The sequence below is a fragment of the Lipophrys pholis genome (assembly GCF_963383615.2).
Source record: "Lipophrys pholis genome assembly, chromosome: 16".
Lineage (NCBI taxonomy): Eukaryota > Metazoa > Chordata > Actinopteri > Blenniiformes > Blenniidae > Lipophrys > Lipophrys pholis.
Window position 1 is genome coordinate 5,916,438 of NC_137634.1, and position 27,843 is coordinate 5,944,280.

Consider the following 27,843-nt stretch of genomic DNA (forward strand, 5'->3'; position numbering starts at 1 on the left):
CTTAAAGGCAAACCTGAGAGATGAGATTGTTTTGTTTACATCAACACTGAATAACGTGAGAAGATTGATGTGCAGGTTTATGTAAACCAAGAATATCATCCCATTTAGTCAGTGGATCAACTGATGCTTTGCACTCTGTCCCAGGCTGTTTGTGATATGATGTGAAACCTATAGATGTCTTAGCTTGTTGAGTTTCTTTTGAAACCGTATGCACCAACAGAGAAACCTTCTCACTGTTGAGAGAAACTTTACCACGTTTTTTTCAGAACAGCATCACATGATGACAATACATTACAGACATGCACAGTGAGACATACTTTCAGCCCAACTAGGAGATTATAGGAAGAAGTACATACATGGACTCTGTAAAATTAAAGGAGAATCAGCATTGACCACCCCAATTTGCTTGGAAAGCATTTCTTTATCTGATCTTCCAATACATGTTTACATGCAGCATTTTCAATCTGATCAGGCTCATTCAGTTGATTTTGTGTCCATGTAAACACTCCTAATATGTGCTACGTGAAAACTGACTTGAATTTTCTCGTTGTTGAGGATTTTCTTTAAATAGCTCACTAACTGCACTGATGAACAAGAAGAGAGCAATGCAGCCAAGGTGACACGTCAGACCTATTAGAATGTTGACAGTGAACATTGAAGAAATACTCTAACTTAACTCAACAAGTAAAAAAAAAGTGGATTTCCATCAACTCGCCTCGACATTGAAGGGATGTGTATTGGCACACTCCTGAAAAAGATTCTGATCACAACAGAGTATTGTGAGAAGAATCAGGGTGTAATGAGCCCTGAGGGAGTGAAATTCATCTTTCCCCAGCAGATGTGACGAGATGATGAAAGAGGAATCCTGCTGAACTCGCTGCTCTGCATGGTGCAACGCCGCTCGGCGGAACACCGGCCAAACACAGGACGGGCAAATCGGACCAGGACCCGGGGGTGCCGCTGATATCCAGCGCCCTGTTGCAGAAACACTTCGGTGTTGACAACAACACGAAGCCCTCGGCTCGTTCCTGACTCAGGAGGGTCGAAGCGCCTCAGACTGACCGAACAGCAGCACGGACATCATCCGTGGCCATTCACGTCAGTCACGAGCGGGCTGTCTTTAAGTGGAAACAAACCCAAGTCAGCACGAGAGACACTCTGTGACAGCGCGCCACGCAACTTCAACACGTTGCGGAGTAATAAGCCGGGGTGCGGTGTTAATAGGAAGAAAAAAACAAAAAACAAAACGGTCAGTAAAAAGCAGGAGCTCGGCTCACCTGTTCGGCTGTTTCTCCTCAAGCTCGGGATGCTGCTGCCGCCTCACGCGAGTCATCAGTGTGTGTGTGTGTCACCGGTTCGCGCCAGAGCCGGTAGGTGGAGCGCGTGGGGAGAGTTTGGTGCAGTGCTCGAAAAGACTTCTGGGAAATGTAGTCTTCGTCTCAACAAAAGCACACAAAAACCCCCAAAAGTAAATGTATGTTAAGTTTAGTTACTACAACAACAAAAAAAGAAGCAAAACAGTGTGGATGTAGTTTTAATGTACTTAGACTGAATGCTCTGCTACAAATATAACACAATTATGTGAGCAAACTCATATTGTATAACTGCTGGTACAGTCACATTGGGGTGGACGTTGTGTCGAATCTGCTGATACGATTGAAAAAACAACAACAATATCCTGATAATCAAAAAGAAACAAAAACATTTTAACAAGAAAAATATCCAGCTTGTAAATTATTTCACAATATATATTTTTTAAGAATAGAAATTAAAGCTGTAATATTTTTCCTTTTGTCCCCCCCAGTTTGCATACAAAACGGTGCGAATCTGCCGCCGCTCGACTCGTGCTATATTTACTCACAGTCTGTCATTGAGAAACATGGCGGCCTCCACGGAAGCGGCTGGGCTCGGCTCTCCGGATCCGAACACGGACAGTGCGACGATCCAGTACAGCGCCATCCTGGAGCATCTGGTGGGGGACAAGCGGCCCGTGAAGGAGCTGAGCCCAGGGGTGATGGGGGGGCTGCCGGTGCCCCACAAAACCGAGGAGCAGAAGATGATCGAGAGGGGAATGGAGAGCTGCGCCTTCAAGTCTGTGCTGGCCTGTGTGGGGGGTGAGCACCGACACAGACAGACACAATCTGAGCTTTTAAATGGAAAACAGGGTCACATATCGACTCATCCACACTGATTCCACACCAGGGGTCTGAAACCTGCAGCTCTGCAGCAGCATGTGGCTCCTCAGATCCTCTATGGAGGCTCCAGCAAGCTTTCATATATGTAATGTGATATATGTATATTTTTTTAATTTGCATTCTATACTGGTTGTTAGACCTGGTCTCGTCTCCAGGTTAAAAACAGCCAAAATAGATGGTTGTGGTGTGTGATACTGCAATGTTTGGTATCGATCCGATACCAAGTAGATACAGGGCTATTATCACCGATACTTTTTAATATTCAAGGCTAATACATCATCAAATAGCTAAATCTGGATGAATTTTCATAAGCTTTATGTGTTTTTATGATTTTTCATATGGTTTATTAAGTAGTTAAAACCTAGAACAGAATTTGGGAAAAGTTTATTGGTAAACAGAAAATAATTTATCATGCTAAAAATGTTTATTCTTCGTAATGTCAGATTTTTTCTTTAATGGATAAAGTGTACAAAACTATCACTCCAGAACCAATTGGAACAAAATATTGTTTTCACGTAGAGTGTTTAGGATGGATGCATTCATACACCAGAAAAACTGAAAGTTGTTGCGCTGGTATAGTTCGATATCGGTATCAATATTATCGATATTTGGACCGATCCGCCCACCACTAATAGATCGATTTGCTAAAAACGGAAAAAAAATGAAATAATTAAAACTGATAAAACTACTCAAAAGAAAATATATATGAATAACTATCAAATTAAAATGATTACAGTTGCGAGTACTGCTTTAGTACTAGAAAAATGAAAAGGGGAACAAAATGAATTTTTTTTAACAAGAAACTAAACTGTACTGACTAAATTGTACCTATGACACTTCATGAATGCAACCTCAGTTTTTTTGTATATATAGCTTTTTTTTTTTTTTTTTTTTAAGATTTTGGCAAAAACATAAATAAATCCAGCAACATAAAAAAGTTCACCAGTAATAAAAGTTAAACGTTTGTTTTTTCCCCCCCTCAGGCTTCGTTCTTGGAGGAGCTTTCGGTGTTTTCACAGCGGGCATCGACACCAACGTCGGCTTCGACCCCAAAGACCCCCTGAGGACCCCGACGGCCCGAGAAGTACTGAAAGACATGGGCCAGAGGGGCATGTCCTACGCCAAGAACTTCGCCATCGTGGGCGCCATGTTCTCCTGTACAGAGTGCATCATAGAATCAGTAGGTCGCATCGGGTCTGTTCATCATGCGGGACTGCGTTACAGTTCTCTCACTCTCAACCCTGTAATATAGAGTTTAATACACACAGGAAACCCGACGGTAGAGCTGGAGGTACAAGGTATTGAAAATGACTCAGTGTTGCTAAAAACAGCATTACAACAAGGTTTATCCTTTTATATGCCACCGAAAGACCGAAAAGTGGAGAATTTCAATGTTCCTTGTTACTATTTTATCTATATTTTTGAATCGGTGTGAAACTGACAAAGGAATTGTGTCTCACACTGTATTGAAAAAAAATATAACTTTTCTCTGGATGTCTTCAAAAAACTTTCATAATCCGGTTTTCTCTATCTAATCACCTCATTGTATGAATGCCGTGTAAAATATTAGATTTTTTTTTTTTTAATCTATTAGAAAAATGAGTCCGTAATTTTTTTTGACTTATAACATTTTTAAATTTTTTTTAGAAACAACAAAAAGCTGGATATGGATATTTTGCCTTCTTATGTGTCACATTAACGCGTCACACTGAATACAGCCATGTAGAAATCTTATTTTGGACTCCTCAAACTTGTACTAGTTCAACACAGACTTTGAACTATAAGTTCCTCAACTCTGACGACAGTTTGTTTTTCCACATAGAACCCAATTTAATCTTGATTGGTTTGGATAATGAGCAATTGAAAATGTGTGGACAGCTCGAGACGACAGATTACAGACGTGTCGATGTGAAACACTGCGGCTAAAGCATGCAGTCTCTCCTGCCGTCGCCTTTTTACTTTGACTCGCTCGTCACTACCGGACGATGCAGATTTTGTTCCTCTGCTGTAAATGTGCTCCGCTGATCCAACGAGGATGCATTTGGGACGCAGATTTATGATGTTTATGGTGAAAATGTTAAGCTGTGACTATTTAAAGAAACTTTTCATATTGTTGGGAATGGTATTTGAGTGAAAACTTCATGGACTTTGTCTGACAGAGAGTGCCCCCTGGTGTTAAAATGTGGTAGCACAAAAATATGCATTCACAACAAAATCTGAACTGTAAAGTAAACTTTTTGTCAGTTATATAGAGACAAATTCCATTTTTTCCCCCATTAAAATTAGCCAAATATGTCAATATTATACAACATATATATAAAAATATGGTTGTGTGCTTGTACATAATTATGCAGTATGTTCTTAGTAACAATAATTTGACAGAATAGTAACTGAAAGCACAACCTAGAGAGATCTGTTATTTTCATATCGTCTCTGTCTCATAATAATGGGCTTAGTTTTTTAAAATCGAACCAAATAGAGAATATCTGACTTTTAGACTTGACGTCATCTTGTTATTTACACTAACTGAAAAAGTTTAAGTCACAATCTTAACAAAAGATGTTGCATGGTGGGAAAAAAAATCAACAGATGTTTTCCAGAAGTGTAAAAGAAAGTTTGACTATTGTTTGATTGTTTCCTATCATGTTTGTCTTTGCAGCACAGAGGTGTGTCGGACTGGAAGAACGCAGTGTACAGCGGCTGTGTGACTGGAGGAGCAATTGGATTTCGTGGTACGTAACTTAACGTTCTTCAATCGTCTTAAGTTAAAGTCGCATTCACCTCACATTCTTTCTCTCCTTTTCTTTTTCCTGCAGCCGGCCTGAAGGCTGGAGTCCTGGGATGTGGAGGCTTCGCTGCCTTCTCTGCAGCCATTGAATATTATTTACGGTGAACCTCCACGGAGGAGAAACTGTTGGACATGATTACAAAACGAACAGAGTCCACCTGCTGAATCTTCACCTGCACGCGGAGGATCGGTGGAAAGCTGATGTATAACTTACAGCCGGTGCAGGAGGATTCTCCACCCTGAGATGAATAGACATGTTTATGTTGTTTTTTTTATTGATAATCTATGGACATTTTGAAGAGATTGATCTGACCTGTTGAGAAGAATCTGTGCAAAGTGAGCTCAGAATCTCCTTCATGATAATCTGAGGTCACATAATAGACTGTAGGTGTGTTACTAAGTAATCCACATCAGGATTATTGCTATTAAAGATGTTTAGTTTTTTTAAATTAGTATCTTCAAGATGTTTTCTTCAACAAATACCATTTCAGTGATTTAAGTGTGAGGTGAAGCTCCTCAGGATGGCGCCAGAGAGCTTCAAGGGGCGAGCAACAGCAGAAAAACTGTGATGGGGGGGGGGGGTGGTTGTTTCATGTTACGATCATTGTAAAGCGAAGGTTAAATTGTTTTACAAAACAAATCCCATTTTTAGTCCACAATTCAGTTTGAGTGTACTGGAGGATAAAATCTAAAATAGTACAACACATGAACTGAGTAGTTGCAGACTAAAAAAGTATTTTTTTTTAATTACATTTTTTTTTTTTTTAAATAAAAGCATCAAACCAAAGAACAAAAATAGTTTTTATTGCATATTTCGATATTTCCTTTGGTGGTGCATGAGGGTTAAGTTCTGATCGGTTGTTTGGTGATTATTGATTTTAAAAACAAGCCAATTTCTTAGCCTGATGAAGTCACAATGAATTTCTGTTGAACTGCAGGGAGCAGCTGGATCGAAGGTTATTTATTTCAGTGCATATTTGAAGTTCTGAGGAGTTCCCATCCTTTCAACCCCTTCATCTGGTCAAGTCTTCATTTCCAGTTAACCTTCAGTGTTCCCTGAAAGCAGTTCCTATTGATCTAGGAAGGACGTTGCCATGGTTACACCTTCGAAAAGCCCACTTTTGTGTGTAATCCTGCATAAACTGGTACTCAGCAGAGCCCTCCTGGGGGAAAGAAAAAAAGAAAGATCTTTCTATGCCTTGACTGTAAGCATAAATGTCACAATTTGCCGCAAGCATGATGGTTTTCGATACTGGAAGGGAGTTGGAGAACATGCAAACTCCAGACTGGACAGAAGCTCAGAGGTTACAGTGACGTTTGTCCAAAAAGCCAGAAAGCAGCGTGCACTCTACCCTCTGAGGAGGGCATTATGAGACACTGAATGTTTCCCCCAGCATCTACTAGAACTCTTCACTTGAACATCTTGTTCCTTTTCTGAAAAGTTGTCTCGCTCATATATTTGGTTGTACTTACGAGACAGTTCCATATGTTACACCGCTATGGACTTGGAAGTAATTCTGCATATTAAGTCCCTGGAAAGTATGTTGGAACAAGAAGTACAAGGAACATTTTTGCTCGTTTTAAGAAGAGACGACATCTGTTTGTTCCCTCTTGTGTAAATCAGGATGAGGAACACTGAAGCCCTTCAGATCTGGCTCAGAGGTAGTTTTAGGATTAATTTGAGACAAAGACATCACCGAAGCCAAATTAAAATAAAAAAAGGCCCACCCTATTAAATGCAGGAAAAGCAAAAATGTCTCAAACACAAAATCTCAGGAGTTCATCGCAGGTCACCCTGAACGGTCCTTGAAATAGGCCACTAGGGGGAGCTACATGCACATGTGGAGGCGCCACAGTAATCAGGATGTGGCTCGTGAATCAGCTGAATATTGTGGAAAATGTAAACCAAGTAGAGACACAGACACGGACACGGACAGAAAAATGGAAGGAACTGGAGCAAAGGGATCAGGCAAGCAAGATATTTAGGTGATATCACAAGAGAAGGACATCAAAATGTACAGTGCAACAACACTGTAGTGCTTTCATACAACATTGACACTGACGCACAAACAGCACAGAAACTAAACCACAAATATTTTTCTGAACTTTTTTCTTTCATGGCATTTTCATGTGACGCTTCATGTGATTCATGAATTTAAAAATTAGCAACTATTTAATTGTTGCATGCTCTCATCTGTTACCCGACCACATTCTGTTTATTTTTTTACCTGTGAACTTGAGCACTGATTATTTCTTTTATGCTGGCAGCAACAATGGACGATAAACGAAGTCGGTCACCAGTTAACAGGGCAACCAGTTAATCCAATACACCGGTGCAGTGCTCTGTATCATGTTATGTCTGACCACACAACATGATTAACATCGAAACCTGACCACTAGTGTGAGCTAAATTAATTTATTTCATACTTAAATTAAATTGTGTGATAAATAGCCCAAAAAATGTTTATATAGTTTCGAAAAATCTTAGCGATGCTCATAACATGTTCGCTAAAAAAAGTTATCTGATGATAACACATATAATAATAAGTAATATAACGTCAGTAAGACAAATCAAACTTCCCCCAATATAAATACAGTCGTGGGATATTCATTATCATTTAATATATGGAAGACAAGCTCTCGGATGTTATATCTTATCTGATGTTTAAACGCGGTGCTGCTGCTCGGTGCGCAGGTAAAGTGTCCGGCAGTGTTGCTGTGACAGTGGACAAAAGTTCCTACCAGGATCACGCTGACGTCCGTGTCTGCTGTGGCAGCATCCTGTATTAGAGGGCCAAGAGGGTGGCCAGGGCCAACGTGAGATAGTCACGGCCATAGACATATACATGTATATAGACATATACATGTATAAGTCTATGGTCACGGCCCCTTCAGCATCCCCTGGCTCCACTGCAGCCGCTCAACACAATTAATCGTTCCGTGCGTCAAGTCGACCTTGCTGCGTTTCGCGCTGTGCGTAACGTGTTGTGCCTGAATGGTGTTTTAATTTTGCGCAATTAAAATAATAAGCGACTTTGGAGCGAGACATTGTGAAGATATTCATTGTGTTTTATTTGATTTGCAGGTGTTAGTTCGAGGGTGGTGTCAAACATAAGGCCCGTGGGCCAAAACCGGCCCGCAAGAGGCTTCAATCTGGGCGCCAAATCACTAAGCAAATGATAAAAAATTTCAAAGAAAACAAAGTTCTTAAGAGTAGTGGACACGAAACAGTGAAACATGAGATATCAGCGATGTTACCATGAAAGACAGTAAACTAACAATAGTCTCAAAGCCATGTTGTCAGGGTGATAAGAGAAGATCTTTGGACATTTCATTGTATTTTGCACCAGAAGGCATCATTAAAATGGGCTTTTTGTTAAGTTTGCAGTAAATATCCATGGTAATTGTTTGGTTTTGTGACAATATCAACATTTTCATCACGTATACTCTGCAATCTATTTTACCGGTCCGGTCCAATCAAGATGAAAATGAGCCGGATGTGGACCACGAACTAAAATGTACTTGACACCCCTGCTCTAATATTTGAAGGGTGGACGGATGCAGATTTCACGTTTTCCCAAAATATGAGCCTTGTATAAGGTCGTGTCGTCTAACATTCAGACCATTCCTATATTCGCAAACAGTCTGGTTGCCATGGAGATGGGACGATTCTTTTGAGATTCATCTTTTGTCATTTGGTTACTAATATTTCATGCCTGCAATCACTTTTAAATGTAACGACTCTCGTTCAACCAGAATCCTCCACCCGTTGCATGACGGACACCAAAGCACAAAGCGACACAGTGTGAGAGTGTTTTATAACTTTTATTTTACTTAAAAAAGGGGGGAAAAGTTCACATTGACATTTAGCCTCAATATTACAGTATATTGAAATTCTTCTCAAAGAAAGTAAAATACAACAGTTTTTATTTTTGTTTTAATCTTATATTAAAAATATCAAATAGTACTCATCTAGCAGTGCTTACAGTATTTGTAGATATGTTGCAGGCTTGAGAGCAGAAAGGTTGGCTTTGTACACAGCAGAAATGGATGGATTTTAGTGGATTTCTTTTTCTTTTTTCTTGTTACCAGTCTTAGTGAGTCCTACCTTTGTGTTACCCAGCCTGGTTTGATTGACAAGCTGAACATGCAATGAGGGTAACTACACAAATCATCCTACAGATTATACCGGTGCAGTAAGACACTTGGAACAGGCTTGCAATGCAACAACAAGAACAAAAAGAGGAGGGGAAAAAAAAAGAGCTAAATGTTCCATTCATTGTGTTATTTATTTTTTTTTTATAAATTCTCCCCCTACAACCCTCATATCACAGAGTGCACGTTCACCTCTACAGCGTGATCAGAAATTCATTGGCAGACGTTTTCCCGGTGATCTTTTCAGTACAGCTTACCAACCAACAACGTGGTGAATCAGAAAATCTTACTTAAAAAAAAACAAACAAACAAAACAAAAAACATCACTACCTGAATAAACTTCAAAAAACCTGACTCCTCAGAGTCCTTCTCTAGTTGCACAGAACTGTACAGGCACACATATTATATATATTTCAAATAAATAGGGCTAATTTGGCCAAGACTCAGTGGGAGGGGGCGGCTCTCTCGTGTTTGTCAGCACAGAGAGAAACAATCCCGGCCATTCTTTGGGATGGCGTCCCAGACACTTCCAAAGTTCTTATAGTCCCTTAAACACACACACACACACACACACACACTCAGTAAAGTACATCCACAGTCGTCACTCACACAACCCCGGTCTCCTCCACCAAGTGTACAAAGCCAGAAAGACAGGAAAAAAAGGAAACAAAAACAGCTGAGGAAGTTATTTTTAGAAAACATGTAAATGCCTTATTTTGTCTGGAATGCCTCTGAACAGAAAGAAATAATAAGTTTGAGTTTCTGAGATCAGTGGTCCAGCGTGTGGAAAGGGCTCGCTGCAGGACACCACCACACAGGATCATGAGCCACTGCGCCGGGCCGTGGCCTCCGGTCCCGGAGCGCCTCGCCATTCCGCTTCCTTCACATTTACAAACAAGACGCATGACGAGCAGGTGACGACTCCTCCGCGCTGCGCTCCATCTCTCCACAGGACAGGATGGGCCGGGGTGGGGGTGCATTAGGCGGGGGTGGCGGGTGCGGGGGGTCTGTACAGTCGAGACGAGCTGCCTGCCAGAGGGTCGAGGAAGGGAGGTAAGGTGAGTGGCGGGGGACCGAGGTTTGAACGAAGTCTCTCTCTCTTTCTCATCTCCAGATGAAGCCCTGAGGGAGGTGGTAGTGGTGGTGGTGGTGGGTCGTTGGGGGATTAAACGTCAGTGGAGAAGTACAGCGTGTTGCGCTTGAGCTCGGCGAAGGTGATGGGAGGATGTTGCAGGTAGTAGAGCAGCACCTGAACCTGAGGGGATATATTAACATGTCATGCTCTTTGTTTTTTAACAGTTTATACATGTTAAGGAATAAACTACAACTTCATCTTAAACCTAAATACTAAACTGATTGCGAAAGAAAAATAGTCATGATGTCTTGTAATACCACTGTGTACCACAAGATGGTGTAGTGAGTCCTGAGAAAATACTGGATGACAGTGAGCCACCATCGCCAACTAGGGGACAAAAGTGGCATTACATGAATATATAATATCGAGTTTCAGTGTTGTGTTGTTACGGCGACTCTTAAAAAAATTGTTAGATTACATTATATTGTTTAATCATTAACTTAGAATCAAGTTGAAATAGGATTAAAGTTTCACTGTAAATAGTAAAAACATCTTAGAAATCATCTGTTCTTGTTTTACCTCCCCGACCCCGATCATTTATTTTCATGACAGTTCGTCTTCTTAACCTTGATGTTTTATCGTCACCTGTCAATTGTCTGTGACGCATTTCGAATTGTACCGTCTTGCATTAAAGGTGCAACACAAACACAGGTTTATAATTTCTTTAACATGAGATAATCCACCACTGGCCTGGGATTATACTCCGGACCTTGGAGGTTTAACATGCTGCACACAGACAGAATGTAAATGAGCCTGAATAAAGACACTCTGCCTCTCTGTCGTAGATTTATGCGACCTCCTGCCGGTGCTGCTGCTCCGTTTATGTCAACTCTGGATGTGGTTTATTCTGCCAGAATAGACATTTTGTGCGCAGGAAGCTCATCTCCCAGCAGAGCTAAACGGCGAGCCTGCAGCTTCAATACCGCTGGGAGAAACGAGCGCAGCCACAAGGGTCAGTGAGCGGCGTGGGAGTGAAACAAGTGACCGAGGAAAGAGGCGTGAGTGCACCAGTCCTCCCGTGTTGCTGGTCACACTGGAATGAAACGTATGCGAGCGGGTGTTTGTACCTGCGCCATGACGTCGTGTGACCAGATGTCAGAGGCGGACGTGATGTGCTGTCCCTTGGTGCTCTCTGACTCGGACGGCCTGAGCAGGGTGGGGCCGAACACCGTGGCCAGATTATGGAGGGACATCTTGTTGATGGGCTCCTTCTCGGCCACCCTGCAGGAGCGAGAGGACGACCTGTGACCTTTACATCTTTACCAACAACGTGCAGCTTCACAGCGATGACAAGTGTGAAGAAACACAAAAAAACTCCTGGGAAAAAAAAAACTAAAATATGTTCAAATCAGCTCTACTGGTCTAAAAGAAGGATGTCATGTTTAGGAGAAGAGCTTTCCGGTGCTAACCGTAAAGGTAACTGTTGCAGCTTTTCATATTATACTGAATTTATTCAGTATATCAGTAAGGCAGAGCTCCACTACCAGAGGAAGTGGTTATTTCTCCGCATGATGTCATGAAAGGAAAATATCTTATTGGGCTGGACATCCGCTAAAAAATGGAGCAAGCAAACGGGGGAGATGACAGACTTTCTTTACTTCCAGGTAATAAAGACATACATTACTTTGACTTCTCTGAAAAATGATTCCTAATTCACTGGTCCTTTAATATAGAGCGCTCTTGTCTCACAGTGAGAAAGTCGTCAGTTCAGTCCTTTGTGGATTTCTGTTTAGAGTTTGCATGTTCTCCTTGTGCATATGTGGGGTTTTTTTTGGCTCCTCTGCTTTCCTCCCGCAGCCCAAACGGTGGTGTGAGGTTGTTATTGTCTGTCTCTCTGCGTTTGCCTTGTGACAGAGTGATGAAGAGTACAGGATGTTCTCTGCCTTTCGCTGAATGCCAGCTGGGGTCAGCAACATTCCCCCGTGACCTCCAGTCAGACAAAGTGGGGTAGAAACTGGATGGATGGGTTGATTAGCCACATGCTTCTCGGCTTCACGGCAGCGGGAATCATCGTTCAGCACAGCAGGTCAGAGTGTGTTCGGATTACTACTTTCTTTTCTCCAAACATTAAAGGTTTATCAGAAAAATATTCTTGCCAACATGTCCACAAACATAAAGAGAGACTTTTCTCTATTCGGTGGCCCCACATGACCTGAGACGTGTGTGTACCTTTTAAGGTGTTCCAGCAGAGTGAGGAAGGTCATGAGGTTGGGGTCCGGCAGAGAGCGCAGGAGGTGCATCATGCAGTTCTCCTTGGCTGCCGGGTCAGAGAGAGCTGTGGGGGGGTGGGGGGGTGCAGGAAAAAGATGTCAGATCCAATTACAGCCAAACGGCACTTTAACTTGATCCCCCATCTCCTGCTGCCGGTCAACTGGAACTCGTTTTTGTAACGCTGTGAAAATGCTGACGACGAAGACAAACTTCCAGGATTGGGGTGAAGGGTCTCACCTATGCCCTCCATGAAGGCGGGGTAGAGGCGGTCGGTGAGCAGAGGCTCCGGCAGCTCCCTGAAATACAGCTTCAACGTCCCCGCGATGGCGTTGATGTCCATGTCGCTCAGCATCATCAGGATGTCTTTGGTATCTGCAGGTCAGAAGAAAGACGGCTTCATTAAAGCCCCGCGAAACGCCACAGCTGCTGTTTCCTGCTTCGTCTCCACCGATGTTCACTTAGAGAATCGCTTCATATCACATCACTAAACCATTGTGTTGAATTATTGCAGTGGGAAAAAACCCAAAAGCAAACTAGGTCTGATTACATTATTACCACCTATGACAGGAGGAAGAGAGCGCCACCTAGAGACAGTGAGTTGGGTCTTACTGGTGTCAAATGCTAGTTTGAGGGCCTGGATGTCCGTGGCCACCCCTGAGATCCTGTAGATTCCGACTTCATCGATCCCCCTCTTCTCCACCTCCTCAATGCACTGGCGGACAATGTAAGGCACCTTGGAGCGCTCGCGCCTGCCGACACAAACCACAGATGTAATCATGCAGAAGTTGGAAGTTACCAGTAGGGAAAGTCCCATTTCCCAACTGGTAATGTCCACAAGACAACAGATAAATGACACAATATTATGACCTGTATACATATTATGAAATGTGGCTTGTAAGGTCAATATAAACAGTTAATATTAATGGATTTTTATTTTGCTAATTACATACATGATGCTGTTGAAGCTTGGCTTAACGGTGATAAATTGAATTGTTTTCAACGTGAAAACTTTGGTTATTTTCATTTCCACCCTTCACACAGGCATTAATCGAGCTCAATCACACACTCACTTTGTAACCACGTTAATCTTGACTCCAAACACCCCGCTCTGCTTTTTGGAGGGCGTTCTCTTCAAGCTGAGGTCCCGACTCGTGAACTTCATGGAGAACTCCACTTTGATCTGGAGATGAAGACGCAGCACAGCTGTAGGAGGGACGGCCACTGAACTCCGGGACACTTAAATACTTTATTTTTGTTTGTGCTCCGGGTTTGGAGGTGGAATTTCAATTTGAATATCCAACATCTTAACATTTCGTCATGTAAAATAAAACCATGCATCTGTGTGGAGTTTGCATGTTTCTCTGGATACTCTTAGTCCCTCCCACAGTCCAAAAAGATGCATTTAAAGCTCTAAAACAGTGTCTGACTCTTTGTGTTTTGCCCCACAGTCAGCTGGGGTGAGCTCCAGCACCCCCGGGACTCTAATATCCATAATGGGGGTTATATCTTGGTAAGCAGACTGAAAAATCTTTGCTTTGTAGGTTTTCCTAAAAAGACTTTTTTGGCAGTTAGTAAGAAAGCAATAAAAAAGTGGTACCAGACAGGAGTGTAAAGACACTATAAAAATGGCTGGACAAAGTAGAAGAAATAGACATAAAGAGACGATGCCAGTACCCTCACTGATAATAAATGATGGAAAAACAAGAAAACTATAAAAAAAAAAAAGAAAAAAAAAAGAAAGTGGTTTGCGTCTTACCCCGTTCATCTCTATGACGTCCATGTGCCAGTTCTTGGACTGCACCGTCTGAGGGTCCAGCTGAAATCCAAAACACAAGACACCGGTTAGGATTCTTATTTTTGACCAAATAAGGCCACAAGATGCAAAGCACACGGAGATTTCCCCAAAGGAAGATGAGGCTTTATCAGCTCATAAAGAACAGTCATCGCATTGGGGGGAAAAAAAAAGAAGCTCCACGAGGAGGTTGTGGGAAACGACGTCGGAGTGACGCTACCTGGACATGGCTGTGGAAATTCTCAGAGATTTGACTTTGAGTCCCAACATACTTCACCATGAAAGCAGCAATGATTCCCACGGACAACTGGAGACAGCTGGTGAAGTGAAGCAAGTGGACGTGTGTGTTGTGGACATGTTGATGGCTCGGATTTCACGTTTCACTCGTCGACAATCAGAGAGAAACAGCTAAAGAATGCAGCCATGAAGATGATTTAACTTCAATATAAATGGCTGCTTTGTCTCTCAGCTCTTGTTCTGTAGACTCACAGTTCTGTATGCTCTAAAGAGGGAGACTTAAATAGTAATATTCTGGGGTACTGATAATACTCAGGTATAAATACTGTTATCTACTAGTACTTGCAGTCGAATCTTATTCTAATATGTGAATAAAATTCACGGCCGTGTTCTTAATGAGGATAAAACATTAAAAAAAGAAAGTGTCACTCGTGATGGAGGATACTACTTGTATTCTGTAGTGTAATAATCAAACATAATGGGTTTACACTGTTTGGATGTCTCAAACAATAGACCAGAGGATGGATTGAAAACACATGCTGGACAGCTGCTGTGACGTTTATTGTGGAATTCCACTACAATGCTGGGGGGGGGGTTCTCCAGCTGAGAACTTAAATCATAAAATGTAGAAGTAATTCAAAACAGTGGCTGGAAATCCTTTATTTTCGTTGTTCCGTGATGCTCTCATATCCAAAACTGATATCAAATAGTAATGTTGGTGTTGTTTGCAACAACAATTCAATAAATGGACCACTCTATATATACAGTACAAATAGTTCACAACGGAGCTGATTTCATGTATGAATAGATGTTTCCCAGGTTTGGCACATGGAAATTAATAGATGGTTATTAAGCTGAAAGCATCACATTCATTTGAATCAGGCCTTTTTAAGCAGAAGATCCACCAGGAGAGCAGGATTGAGAATTTAGGCATCATCATCATGACGGCAGAAATCTATCAAGTATGTTGAAATGTCTCCACCGTACTGCGTTCAGGCCAGTGGTTTCCTCAGTGTGGGGTCGGCCTCCACTGGGACTAAAAGAGCTGTTCCCGCCCGGTTTTGAACCGAGGACCTTTCGCGTGTTAGGCGAACGTGATAACCACTACACTACGGGAACTGGCTGGCGTGACCAGAGTCCATCTCCGAGCTGCGGAGGTCAGGCTGTGTCACTGTGACAAAGTGACTCTAGTTTGGGAAAGAAAGACGCCTCTTCTGTCTGGATCAGCGGCTCCAGGAAGGCTCAGACACCCCGGTCCCCCCCCTCCCCTCCCCAGTCTCAGTCTGGATCCCACGTCCCATAATGCCCACTGAGACATCGCGGATGGCAGCTCGTTTGCTGCTTCAAGTCTCCTGGAGCCAGCACCCGCTGCGTGAGGCCACAACAGCTAATGCCTTTTTTATAGGCCGTTTTAGCGTCTAACACTAAACAGTTGGGTCATTACAACTCCGAGGTGCTCAACTTAGAGGAAAATAATGCTCGCCGGGCGAGCACACTTCTCTTATTGTCAGCATTAGGCCACGGCCATTAAAAGTTCTCAGAGAGTGTCTTTCATTAGCTCGTAAAAAGGCCATTTGGCACGGCTTTGACGCGTTCCTATTATCGTTAAAGCCTGTTTTCCCAGCAGGGTCGGGGTTTGAGACGAGGGACAGGTAATCACCGCAATTGGATCTTTACACAGTTAATGCCAAGAAGAGGACTGGGCAAAGATCCAGGACTCACTGATGACGCCTCCTGCAGCTCCTTGGAGTAGATTCAGCAAACAAAACAACAACAACAAAAAAAAAAAAGATGATCAAATTTCCCCTTAACCATCGGCTCATTATTACTCTGCTAATTTAAAAATACATAAATAAATAATTAAAAATGAATGTACACAAATAGGGTTGTAAAAACAGAGAGGGTCCATTACAGGCAGGCGCTAGACTCAGTGACCCTCCTCAGACCGGGTTCCTGCCATTTATTACAGGCTGTTGGACCTTTCGTTTTGATTTCCTGGGAACTGAGTTGTTTGAGGAGGCCTGCACTGAGCCAGCATATATCAGATATGATATTCCGAACAGGGACGTAAATGTCAGGAGAGGGAAAAAGCCATAGAGGGAATGAATTGTGAGTTTTTGGAGGACGTATCCAATCAGATGGTTTCATTGAGAAGCATGCCAAGGTCAGGTTCAAATATTAACAGATGAACAGAAGAGGAAGATTTTAAAGTGGCTATACTTGAAAAAATGCAAACAGCACAAATAAATAGAATAAAGACACAATTTAAAATTGAAATAACCACAATATGAGAATAGTATTAAAACAACACGATTCTAGTCTGTCTGTCGTCTCAGCAAATCCTTACAACCTGTAAACTAGTTTTTCCGCTGGATGCGATTCAGGGCTCATATGCACGATATGCCTCCAGCACCGTCAGCATTTAGTAACAGATTAAAGTAGTAAAAGTAAGGACTGATTTATACACAGTTTTTTCATTTCAATGTTACTGAAGATACTGGACGTCTACAAGGAGCTGTACTGTTTGAATATGTAAAGAGGGCGGATGGTTTGTCTGGTATGTTCTGTTTAGAAATAATAACCTCTTGACTTACAATGCATTTCTTTAATGATCCATTTTACTCTTTAATAGACCCTTCAAACTTAACTAAACTAATCATACTTCATTAATCCCACTGCCAGCAGGGAATCACTGCAGTTTATCTATTAATCTCCAACTGTGATTCTGAGGGACATAGCATAAACAAAGAAAAAACAACAACATGTGTATCACATGATCAACAGTGGATACCCCAGAGGAGTGCAGCTGAAATGCAAAACCACTTGTAAAACGTTTCACTGAGCTTCGGATTTCTCTGTTTCTTTAAGCCGATTTGTAAATCGTTGGCGTTTTGTCCAAAATCAAATGCAATGAAGATTCTTAGTTTTCACTTCTTTTGGGTGCGATCATCAGTCCAACGTTCAGCTTAAATGACTTTGTACGCCATGGTGACGTTTTGGTCTTACTTATTTCCGTGTGATTTACTGCACATGGAGACCATCCGAGGACTTAAGAGAGCATCATGGCTTCACTGGCCTTTTATCTCCATCCAGACAGATGAAAAGTACAACGATCAATTTCCTTTGCGAGGAATGCTCACAGAGGATTTGGAGCACATGAGCGTCTCCTCCATATGCGCGCATTCATGCACACGTCGAGGAAGAGATAAAAGTGGGGAAGTAAGTCTTTTGTTTCTTGTTTGAAAGCGACGTCCTTAGGCCTTTATGGTTCTGATTAGGATCCCGTCGCTCCAAAGTCAAAGCTCCCTTTGTTGGACCATGACATTGGTAAAGGATGAACAATCGAGGAGAAGCCAAAACAGACTGCTGCCTGAAGCCGGGCCCAGAAATACTTTTAATCAATCCAACACTGATTTCTACACATTCCAGCTGGCTTCTTTTATTTATAGATTGTAATATGTCGTGTATGTGTGTTTGAGGACTGAGGCGAACGGCCTGTTGTGCTGCGAGTGCGTATTTGCACCAGAGTTTGAAGGCTCCGATGGCTACCATGAAGTCCATTTACGTTCCCTCAATCCCTCAGTATGGCCCACTTAATCTGATCCACACACACACTCATCCTCATGTATGGAACCAACGCTACAGGGAGTGTACCTGCCATGTGATACGACCCACTTGTGGAGCCTCCAGCAGGAAATTCCTGGTGGATCCGAGTATCCTTTCTCAGTCCTTACTAGACATTCTGTACATCATGCATAACACATGCGGACAGCTCTGGGTCGGGTTGTACATACAGTGTGTACTCTGGCCCCGACTGACTCACGGGGACTGAACAAAGCTGATAAGATAAGTCATTCAAGCTGTGCAGGGGAGCACAGCTGGTTGGCTCCTTTAATATATTGAAACAAAGAGGACGAGAGACTGTAATCTCAAGAAGGGGGTTTTCTGAGGAAGACCTATCGAGAGTTGCGTGAGTGCAATCAGCTGTACAGGGACGTAAATACTTTCAGAGGACTCATCATTTAAGTCGCAACTAGTGAGAAAAGTGCTGTTTCCGCCCGGTTTCGAACCGAGGACCTTTCGCGTGTTAGGCGAACGTGATAACCACTACACTACGGGAACTGGCTGGCCTGTCACTTCCCCGCCCCCTCAGTAAATAGCGACAACGGCCCGGCACAGAGGGGCATCCAGAGGTCTGCTCCCCCGTGGAGCCGCTGACATTTCCTACTAAACACGCAGCAGACGTGCCTCTGAATCCAAACCCCGCAGCAGAATGGCATATAGAATAGCTCCTATAGGAACAAATTTGGCTTAGAAGGATGATTTGTTGCATGATGCACATCTGCATTGTCTTCCTCCGTCGTCCACGTCCAGTAAAAACATCAGTGCAGATTTAATATCACATGTGACTCAGGATTTAATAATTGAGTTGTAATCAAGTGCTGGATTCCTGTTTGTTCTTTGCAAGTATGAATATAAATGTTATTAAAAGATGCATTGCTGAGCATCCAGTGACTAAAATGATGTGTAAAGCCTTGGTAATGAAACCCCTACGCACTTAATTAGCTCACTGTTGCTTAGAGTTGCCACACGCTGGTGACAGCCCTCGAAAAAAAAGCACAACTTGATCTTTTGATATGCTAAATTAATGAATTGCTGTTTAATTTCTCCTTTGTTTCCTCGCAGTTTTTCCACCGCTGCTCTTCGTCTGATTAAATATTCATTCAGCTGCAGAGAGCTTTTTATTAGTCCTTTAATTAGAACGTAGTTGAAGCGGCACGGCTCCGCAGTTTTAGCGGGATTAGAGACTGTTTGTGTGATGATTGTACCTTTTGCTTTGTTGTTTTTCCAAGCGAACGCTGCATGCTGTTCTATATTTCCTTCACAGAATATACAGAGCCGTGCGTCTATTTTTAGTCTCCTGATCCACATAAGCATAATGTTTACATGTTTCATCGGCAAGAGGGGCTTCTTTTGCTGAACAGCTGTTGATGTCACCGTGGCCAAGGGAGGTCTTTGACTCGGTTGCCATGTCGCTTTCTCCGCTTACTCTCCAGTTTGAGCCAATCGGCGGGGATTTTCAGACGACAGAGTTGTGATTTGCGGAGTGGCCTCGCATCTCTGCCGGCAGTGTGCGATCCTCAAACAGCGCCTGTAAACAGCAGGCGAGTACTACGCTTATGCAACATGACCCTGCCTGCAGACTGGATGAGTAAGAGTACTGGTGCACGCACACACACGCACACAAAACTGCCATCCATCCTGTACGCGAGAGGAGAAACAGAATGTTACCGTAAGGTCCGGCGCTTCATGATTCATCTCTTTTATTCTCACATAATTTCTTCATGTATGTTACAAAAAAACATTGAACACAGTTGGAAGGAACTCTCTGCTTCTTCTCGGTGTCACAGATAACTGTCAACTCACCATTTCAGTCCTTCAACTCTTCCATTAAAAACCCACATCGGGTGTACACAGAAACACTTCTTCCATTGCCACACAGGGAAACCACCACATTTCTGGGTTAATCTAGTGCAGCAGTGAGTGAACTGAAATGCCAACAAGAGACAGAACATTCTTTTCCTGTGAATAAACCTCATTCTCCCTTCTGGGCAGATCTGCAGCCTTGTGGGGTGACGTGTGATTGGACGCCGAGTAGTTACCTCACTTATTCAGGTCATTCATGGGATTTACCACGAACTCTTTACTCTTTACTCTTTGGGAGCCATGAGATCATCCCTGAGCATGTTTGTACATCTAAAAAGTGACTTTCAGAGCAAAAAGTAGAGGTACGGTGTCACATCAGCTTGAGTCATTTTCAGTCATCTAATCATTGTGATTGGAACTCTTGACATTTCCTAAACAAGTTTGCTACTTCAGGCTTAATGAATTGAGAACAATATCTATGTTGTCTAGATTGATGTTATTCTGAGCACGTTTGACAAACATGATGTAGAAATATATAAACTGATTCGAGAACTGAGGAAATGTTGAATGTGGTCTGTGTCTCCGTGCCAAGAGAAGCAACCCGTCTGAAAGTGAACCGGATTACATTGCTGATAAAAGACATGAAGACCAGCATCCACATCACTACTTTGGACAAAATGTGTGGACCAGCTCGCTCTAAGAACAAACAACTCCAACAAAATCTGAAGAAAGAACAGCTTTTTGTAGTTTTCACTTCCCTACTAATAACATTACAGGTTGTTTCTCCCCCCAAAGCCACCAGGCAGTCAGCACAAGCGAGCCTGCAGGTCTCCTGTTACACTTTCATTCCAGGAAAGTCGAGTCAGATCCTATATTCTTTTTCAATTTATTTCAAATGAAGAATATGTGTACTTCTGGTTTTGATCATTCAGCTTTCTAATTTGCCCATTGAGAGAAAAACGTGCTAAATAAACCACTTGTCTTTGGAAAAAAGAAGCATTTATTGCAGTAACTTTCCTATTATCGGAGCCCAGACTAGTTTTAGAGTAAGAGATGAAGAACTTATTATCAGACTGAAAGCCTAATTAGATGACGAATGCTTTGTTGTCGCCTCACAGAGAATAAAGGCGTCCCGCGTACGGCCCAGAGCCAGAGGGTCAGAGCGGGTTTCAACCTGAAAATGCTTTACTGACCTGCTGTTTCCCTCCTGGAACTCATTAACCAATCACAGGTCCCGCACACAGGGATGGATTGGGGCCAATAAAGGCTCTGCCCTCCAGTGGGGACAGGGGGAGATTTATGTGGCCTATATAAAAAGGCCATTAGGGGACTAGCTGGCATTTTAGGCGAGCAGGAGGGATGAAACCGCAATATCTCATCAGCACTAATCAACATGCTCAAATGGAGGAGTGTAATTTTGTATTTGGGCTAAAATGCGGCGGGGGCGAGAGGTGGGATCAGCGAGGTGGAGGGTGGATGATAATGGCTGGATGTGATTCTCCATCACGGCTAAGCTGGCACGGCGGCTTCATTGTTTCCCCCGCTAAGCTGGCTGAAACAAAAGCAAACCCCAACCTGCCCAGAAAACAGGTCATTAAGCGCACGGTCAAAATACATTTTTAAAACAGGTCATCAAACACGCGGCTAAAGGGATTTCCGGGTAGAAAATCAAGTATAACTTGGGAGGAGATTAATCATCATTTGTTCTCTTGCAGGGAAGTGAGAGATACATTATGTCTGCTTCCAGTCCAATTAGAGTTCCCAGCCAGCCTCCTACCTCATCACACCGCGTCTTAATTAGGTGCTGCTTCAGGATGAAGGAGTGAAGCTGAATCCCCGGTGGACCTCCAACCCCTCACGCATCCTTTAACATCCCCATTCCTCTAAAGACCCTGGAATTACCATGATGCATGCCACAGATGCACACAAAGAGGGAAGGAAAAAAATAAACCAAAACAATATGCCCTGAAGTCTGCATGCCCTGCCCCTCCTCCCCCCGTCAGGAACATCAAGTGGCTCTTTTTCATTATGGATGTTTGCGTTTTCCATTTAAAAAGCAGAACTAAACCACAAAAAGCTATCCGGTTTCCCTTGAAAGCAGCTGATGGAAGCTGGAGACAACAGTAATATAAGCTCCTCACATTTAAATGTATGGATGGAAACATAATGACAAACAATCATTAAGAAGCCCTGATAATGTTTGTGTTTTGAGACGACAGCAGATCATGTAACATGATCATTTCTCCTCCTTCCAACAGCAAACATCATAAAGCAGAGGCAGAAACTCAGAACGTCAGAGGTGATAGGATCAAAACACAACACAGCTTTCAAAGCTTCATTCAGAACGAGCCGGTGGATGAATGGCACTCCTCAGAGGAGGGATTTCTGCAGAGTAATAAAGCAGGGTGGCAGATAAACACGTATTTGAACTGTGACAAAATACAGAGACCTCCTTCATAGTGTCTTCTGACACCGGGACACAGGAATGAATCAGTACTGGGCTGGTTGTGTCAGCTCAGTAAAGTCCGGGCTTAGCGTGTAATCCCCCGTTTTATTCCCGTCGGTGCGAGCAGTGGTCAGCTTTTCCTCAAGCGTCTGTTGAATAATGGAGAGCACGGAGGCAAAGGTCACACCCGCAGCCCAACCTGGCTCCTTCTGTTGTGAACCCCGTTTGCTATGCACACATATTACGGGTGAAAACGCTGGCCAAGCACTCGTGATGAAGATGAGGGGGACTGCTGAATAAACATGTGCGAACGCACCGAGAACAAAAGGCCGCGGCGCAACACCGAGGGTCCATCTCTCCATTAGTCACAGTTTGAGCTGCGTGTGCAGAGCTATGTGTGTAGAATGAGAACTGGCTCACGTGCACCTTCGCCATCGCTCACATCCAAAAAGCATCTGGAGGAAAGAGAGGGAAGAGAAAGGAGCCCCGGCTCCCGACGGTGAGTCACGATCTAAAAACAGCATTTACTTCAGTTTAACCATACCGCACTCGACCTGTGTGTGTGTGTATGTGTGTCTGCCCACAACTTACAGTAACATATCCCTCAACACAAGGGTCACTCAGTCCAAGCTCGATCTCGTCACCAAATGATAGTAATTGGCCCTTTCTGATTGAACCTCAATCCCATAATAAGCACGTACAAGCGATGGCTACATTTTCCATCCGCTGCTGGTCTCAAAGTCAAGTGAAATAAGAGACGCACAAATGTCCTTTAGACCCTCTTTTGTCTCGATTAATTCAAGTAGCCGCTTCACGGAGCTTTTAAAGCACAAATACGGAAACAACTGTTTCTCAGTGAGATGCAGAAACTGCCTGGAAATGGCTACATCCTGGAATATAATGAGATTTGGAGTCCAATATTACAATATAAGAAAGACAAATCAGACAAAAATCTTATAAAGCAGTTTAGTAATTGAGTTTTCTGAAGGGACCACGTAAAAGACTCGGACTACAGTGCCAATCTGACACGATCTACTCACTTCAGCTCAATATGAATAAATTTCTCTCCTAAAAACTTCTATTAAAAAAACTAATAAATATTGTATCAGTTAAGGTCTTATGTTTCTTTGCACGTTTTGATTGATAATGGTAATTGAAATTATGTACTTTCAATATATATATGTAATATATAAAAACATGTATTTCAAAAAATATATACAATAATTTACAAATAATTCATAATTACAGGGCAGTAAGTGGAAAAACAGAAGGTCCACATGCGGTCCAGGACTCTCCCAAGCGAGACCATAAGTTCTCCCTCACAGTCTGCCCAAGTCTGTTGTTACACTGACAATAAATTATTTGAGGAAAATAAAAAGACATAAATTTTAAATTAGCATTAAATTACCCATCCAGAGTGTATCTTGCTGAGTCAGTCTAGTAAGATGAAATCCTGATACATCAAGCATCACAGAATGGAATATGGATATCTAAATATCATGGAATTGATTCAGCCAGAGGATGACACGCATTCCCCGGAACAAACAGCAGAGGGAGCTTATCTGATTTACAAACATGACCAATAACCAGCATTATTGGCTTGGAAATGCCATTTAAGTTATCAGCAGTAGCTTTAAATGAGAAGTAAAGGATGTGGAAAGTGGCAGGTACAAGACAACAGGAAGTGGTCTTTTTTTGTTGTTGTTTGTTTTGCAATAAACAGCTTCCAGAGAGACAGATTTGTTTGGATTATATGAAAGTGTAGTTCAGGATAATAATCTTTCTTAATACATTATTTAAAAAGCATCATACTCTGGCTCCTGTCACTGTAAGAATAACCTTAAAGCTTAATGTACAGTTCAGCCGATACAATTTAAAGCAGATATACTAACAAAATCAACTTGAATTAACTTCCATATTTAATGTCAGTGCAGGTCAGGGTGCAGCAATTACTACATCTGTGTGTGCAATGCAGTCAACGGAGCCATCAGATAAGAACAATAGTCAGCTCTGTACTGAAAGAAAGACACCCAGAGAGAGAGAGAGAGAGAGAGAAAGAGAGAGGGAGAGAGAGTGCACATGGACCGGGACACACTGAGCATAAAAGAGAGGCTGAACAAACAGATGGAAGTGACACACTGATAAATGGAAGAGAACAAATGTAAAGAACAGAAGATAAAAGAGAGAAAACAGCTTGTGTGTGTGTGTGTGTATGTGTGTGTGTGTGTGTGTGTGTGTGTGTGTGTGTGTGTGTGTGTGTGTGTGTGTGTGTGTGTGTGCATATGTCAGCCGGAGACCTTTTGTCTGAGCAGCTTGCTCCGGACGCGGCCCCAGAGCTTGGCCCCGGTGTTGGTGTGCCTCTTGAGCACGGGGGTCTGTGGCTGGCTGGAGGACAGGTTGTGCTGGTTCTGGTCCACGCAGCAGTGCTGCTCCAGACGCTCGCACACCGAGTTCAAGTTTACATCCGATACCAGGATCTCCGTCATATCGAAAAAATTCTCTGAATCCCTCCCTTCCCAACCAAAAAATAATAATTAAAAAATGCAGGTGGAGGACGAGCGACGCGGACGGATCCCCTCCTCACTGATGACTGGCTCCAAAAAATTAAACTGAGGTAAAAACTCTAAATTCACTACAGAAAAGAAACGACGGATTGAATGAGTGATGAGGAGGAGAACAAGATGTTGCCATGGTCTCCTTGATAAGTCAGATAACAGTTCCGCGTTGGTTCCTCTTTCTGTGAGCTCATTCCACAGTCAGCTGCCAGCATCTCCTCACTGTGCAGTCTGACTTCCACAGCGGCAAACACAGAAACAGAGCCCGAGAGGGAGAGAGAGAAGAGAGAGAGAGAGAGAGAGAGAGAGCGCGAGAGAGGGAGGGATGAATGAGCTCCTGCTGTCACTGAGCAGCCCTGCTTCTCCAGATGTTGATGGACACACCTCCAGAGAGGAGGAGGAGGAGGAGGAGGAGGAGGAGGGAGGCGAGCGCAGTAAACAGTCAATGAGGAAGAGAGAGAGTTTTAAAGAGGGAGGAAGGGAGGAATGGCTCGCTAAACACTGCACTGTGTTTTGTTCAGAGCTTTGACCCCTCGTCAACCTTTCCCAGAGCCGGTCGGCACTGTCAGGAAGTGAGTCGACAGAGAGGGGGAGAAATGTGACGAGGTGTTTTAAAATGTTTCCAACGTCACCACAGACAGGTGATTAAGATGTGTTCAAGCTGAGCTTAAGATCTGCTGCAAGCTTTTATAAACAGACTCCACCTCACAGTCCACCTTCATCACTCATCATTCTTCATAATCTGGAAGCTGTAATATTAATCTGACTGATTGTGAGGTTTTCAGCAGTGTAACTGGACTGTTACAAATAAACAAACATTGTTTGCCGTGTGTGTGTTTGCTTGTTTTTCCATCGACAGTAAGAAATGTTTCCCGAAAGAATGCTTCTGGCTTTAACAGATTTTTTTCAGATTCAAACAGCCAATGCAAGTCAGTTTTCTGCAGCTTCTTAGCAACTGTCGACTTTTAAGTTATAACGGCTCCTGCAGATGCTATGATAAAATTCCAGGAAAGACCTGGACGGCATGTCACGTGGCCAATTTGTTTTTCACAAACTGGCCTGTAATTATTAATCATTTGTAAATTACTGTATATATTTCTGGAAATACCTCAGTTTTTTTCTATATATACATTTGCTGAAATGTAAATCCTTAATGAAATAGCTTTCTTATGAAGTTTTCTACACTGTGAAATGAAGACATGATGGTCTGTCTTTCAAGAATCCAGAAGTGTTTATAAATTGCTCATAGATGTTTTCTAGTGAAAACGCAGATCTTCTGTTGCATTTTGTGGAAGATTTACATGTCAACGATGCTCAGTCAGTAAAAACTATTTGAAAACGCTCTGGCTCCGTGTAGACGGCGGAAATGCTGCAAGTGCGCATGCGCACCACGACCGTAGCAAATAGTTCTTCAGCACCGTGACAATGATAACAACTTGGTCGTCTGTCCATACAAATGTCTGTATACTCACCATCTTTACTGATTACATATCGCATTTTGTTCTCCGTGTTTTCATTACACAAACGAACCCACTCGTGGCCAAACTGGAAATCATCGTTTTCAGCAATTCTGCCATATCCGTGTTAACAGACATCGATTTCAACACATTGCTGTGTAAATGTGAAACATTTCTGAAACGAAAGCGTTTTCTCTTGAACTGTTGTCGTGTGAACTGGGTCTTAGTTTGCTCTGCAGCCCAGATGTCTGTGCACTCGAAGCAGCATATTTGCATGTGTAAAGACAAAAGAAAAAGAAACATTTTCCTCACATTTATTCAAAGTACCAAAAGTCCTTTGAAACCTTCACGGTGCCATTTCATCTCAGACGAAGACAAAAACTCTTTCCACCCTCCTCCTCTCCGACTGCGCGTCCATTACCCTGCCTTTTCTCTACAGATGACTTCTCCCCGCCACGCGCCCACAGTTCTCCAATTTCCACCATTTTCTCTCGGCTCGTGGTGGACGTGGGTGTATTTTTCCACTACAATGCTTAACCCTTTTTTGCTCAGCCTGTCTGTTGACACAGGAAAGTCATACAAAGACATCCGCGCGCGCACACACACACACACCCTGGGAGACGTGTGGCACGAGCCACCATGTTTATTCAACAGGACAACCGAAGCTGACTTCTCCTAAGAGGCGTATTCCTCTGTATAATGGATCAATATGGGGCAAGTGGGAGTCTGTGTATGCCTGTCAAACTCCATCTCCACTGGACGTGTACCATCCCTTTTGAATTAGAAGAGAGAGAAAAAAAATTCTGCTGGGGAAAGGTTACAGGCGCAACGTTGCATTTTAAAAGCCCCGGCCGGGAAAGAGGTCTGATGGGCTCAATGCTAGTTATGATTCTGAGTCGGTGTATCCTGATAAGCAGGTTGCTGCCTGCTGATTGTAAAATGATTCAGAAAGGAAGAGATGTTGCTGTTTCCTTGATCCACGGAATTGAGGGCAAAGAGCTGTGTTTACGTGGCGATACGTTGAAACGCCTTCTGAAATAAACCGTTCCCCCACAGAAAAACATCCCTTTCAAGTAATTCGTCATCGTAAGACATCGAACTGACAGAATAAATCCAATCTGAGAGAAGTAATATCAACCCAGAACACATTCTCTTACCTTCTTTTCTCTGACGGTATAAAAGCCCATAAAATAGCGGAACTACTTATAAATAATATTTTAGATTAGCATTGTTAGACTCATATCTGTTCACCAGATAAAATGGGCAAAACCAGGAAAAAGGCAGCGTCATACACCACAAGTACAGACAACTCAGATAATACTCCTTCGCTTTTTTTTGCACAACAACTTTTTCAAGTGAAAACAGAAAACTTTTGGGTGTCTGTTTACACGACAACTGTGTTTGGAGTCACTGAAAACGTTTTGCAAACGCTCCAACTCAGGCTT

General features: G+C 42.8%; 2 protein-coding genes across 2 annotated transcripts in view; one reads left to right on the plus strand and one right to left on the minus strand.

Annotated features, from left to right (window-relative positions):
• Positions 1–1,868: 1,868 nt before the first annotated feature.
• Positions 1,869–5,767, plus strand: timm22 (translocase of inner mitochondrial membrane 22 homolog (yeast)). The gene is made up of 4 exons (XM_080483896.1): positions 1,869–2,114; positions 3,179–3,375; positions 4,855–4,927; positions 5,012–5,767. Exons 1-4 carry the CDS (start codon positions 1,880–1,882, stop codon positions 5,086–5,088), a joined length of 582 nt encoding a protein of 193 aa, XP_080340022.1. The 5' UTR covers positions 1,869–1,879; the 3' UTR covers positions 5,089–5,767.
• A 3,028-nt stretch (positions 5,768–8,795) lies between these two features.
• Positions 8,796–27,843, minus strand: part of abr (ABR activator of RhoGEF and GTPase) — a 143,560-nt gene continuing 124,512 nt past the window's right edge. The window contains 7 exon segments of the mRNA XM_080483912.1: positions 8,796–10,393; positions 11,341–11,494; positions 12,443–12,548; positions 12,722–12,856; positions 13,094–13,233; positions 13,555–13,664; positions 14,241–14,300. Coding sequence (XP_080340038.1) covers positions 10,304–10,393; positions 11,341–11,494; positions 12,443–12,548; positions 12,722–12,856; positions 13,094–13,233; positions 13,555–13,664; positions 14,241–14,300 — 795 coding nt within the window. The 3' untranslated portion in view covers positions 8,796–10,303.

Coding starts and splice junctions, on each gene's coding strand:
- timm22 (XM_080483896.1), top strand. CDS start 1,880: ATGGCGGCCTCCACGGAAGCGGCTGGGCTCGGCTCTCCGGATCCGAAC. Junction 2,115..3,178: donor TGTGCTGGCCTGTGTGGGGG/GTGAGCACCGAC, acceptor TCCCCCCCTCAG/GCTTCGTTCTTGGAGGAGCT. Junction 4,928..5,011: donor AGGAGCAATTGGATTTCGTG/GTACGTAACTTA, acceptor TTTTTCCTGCAG/CCGGCCTGAAGGCTGGAGTC.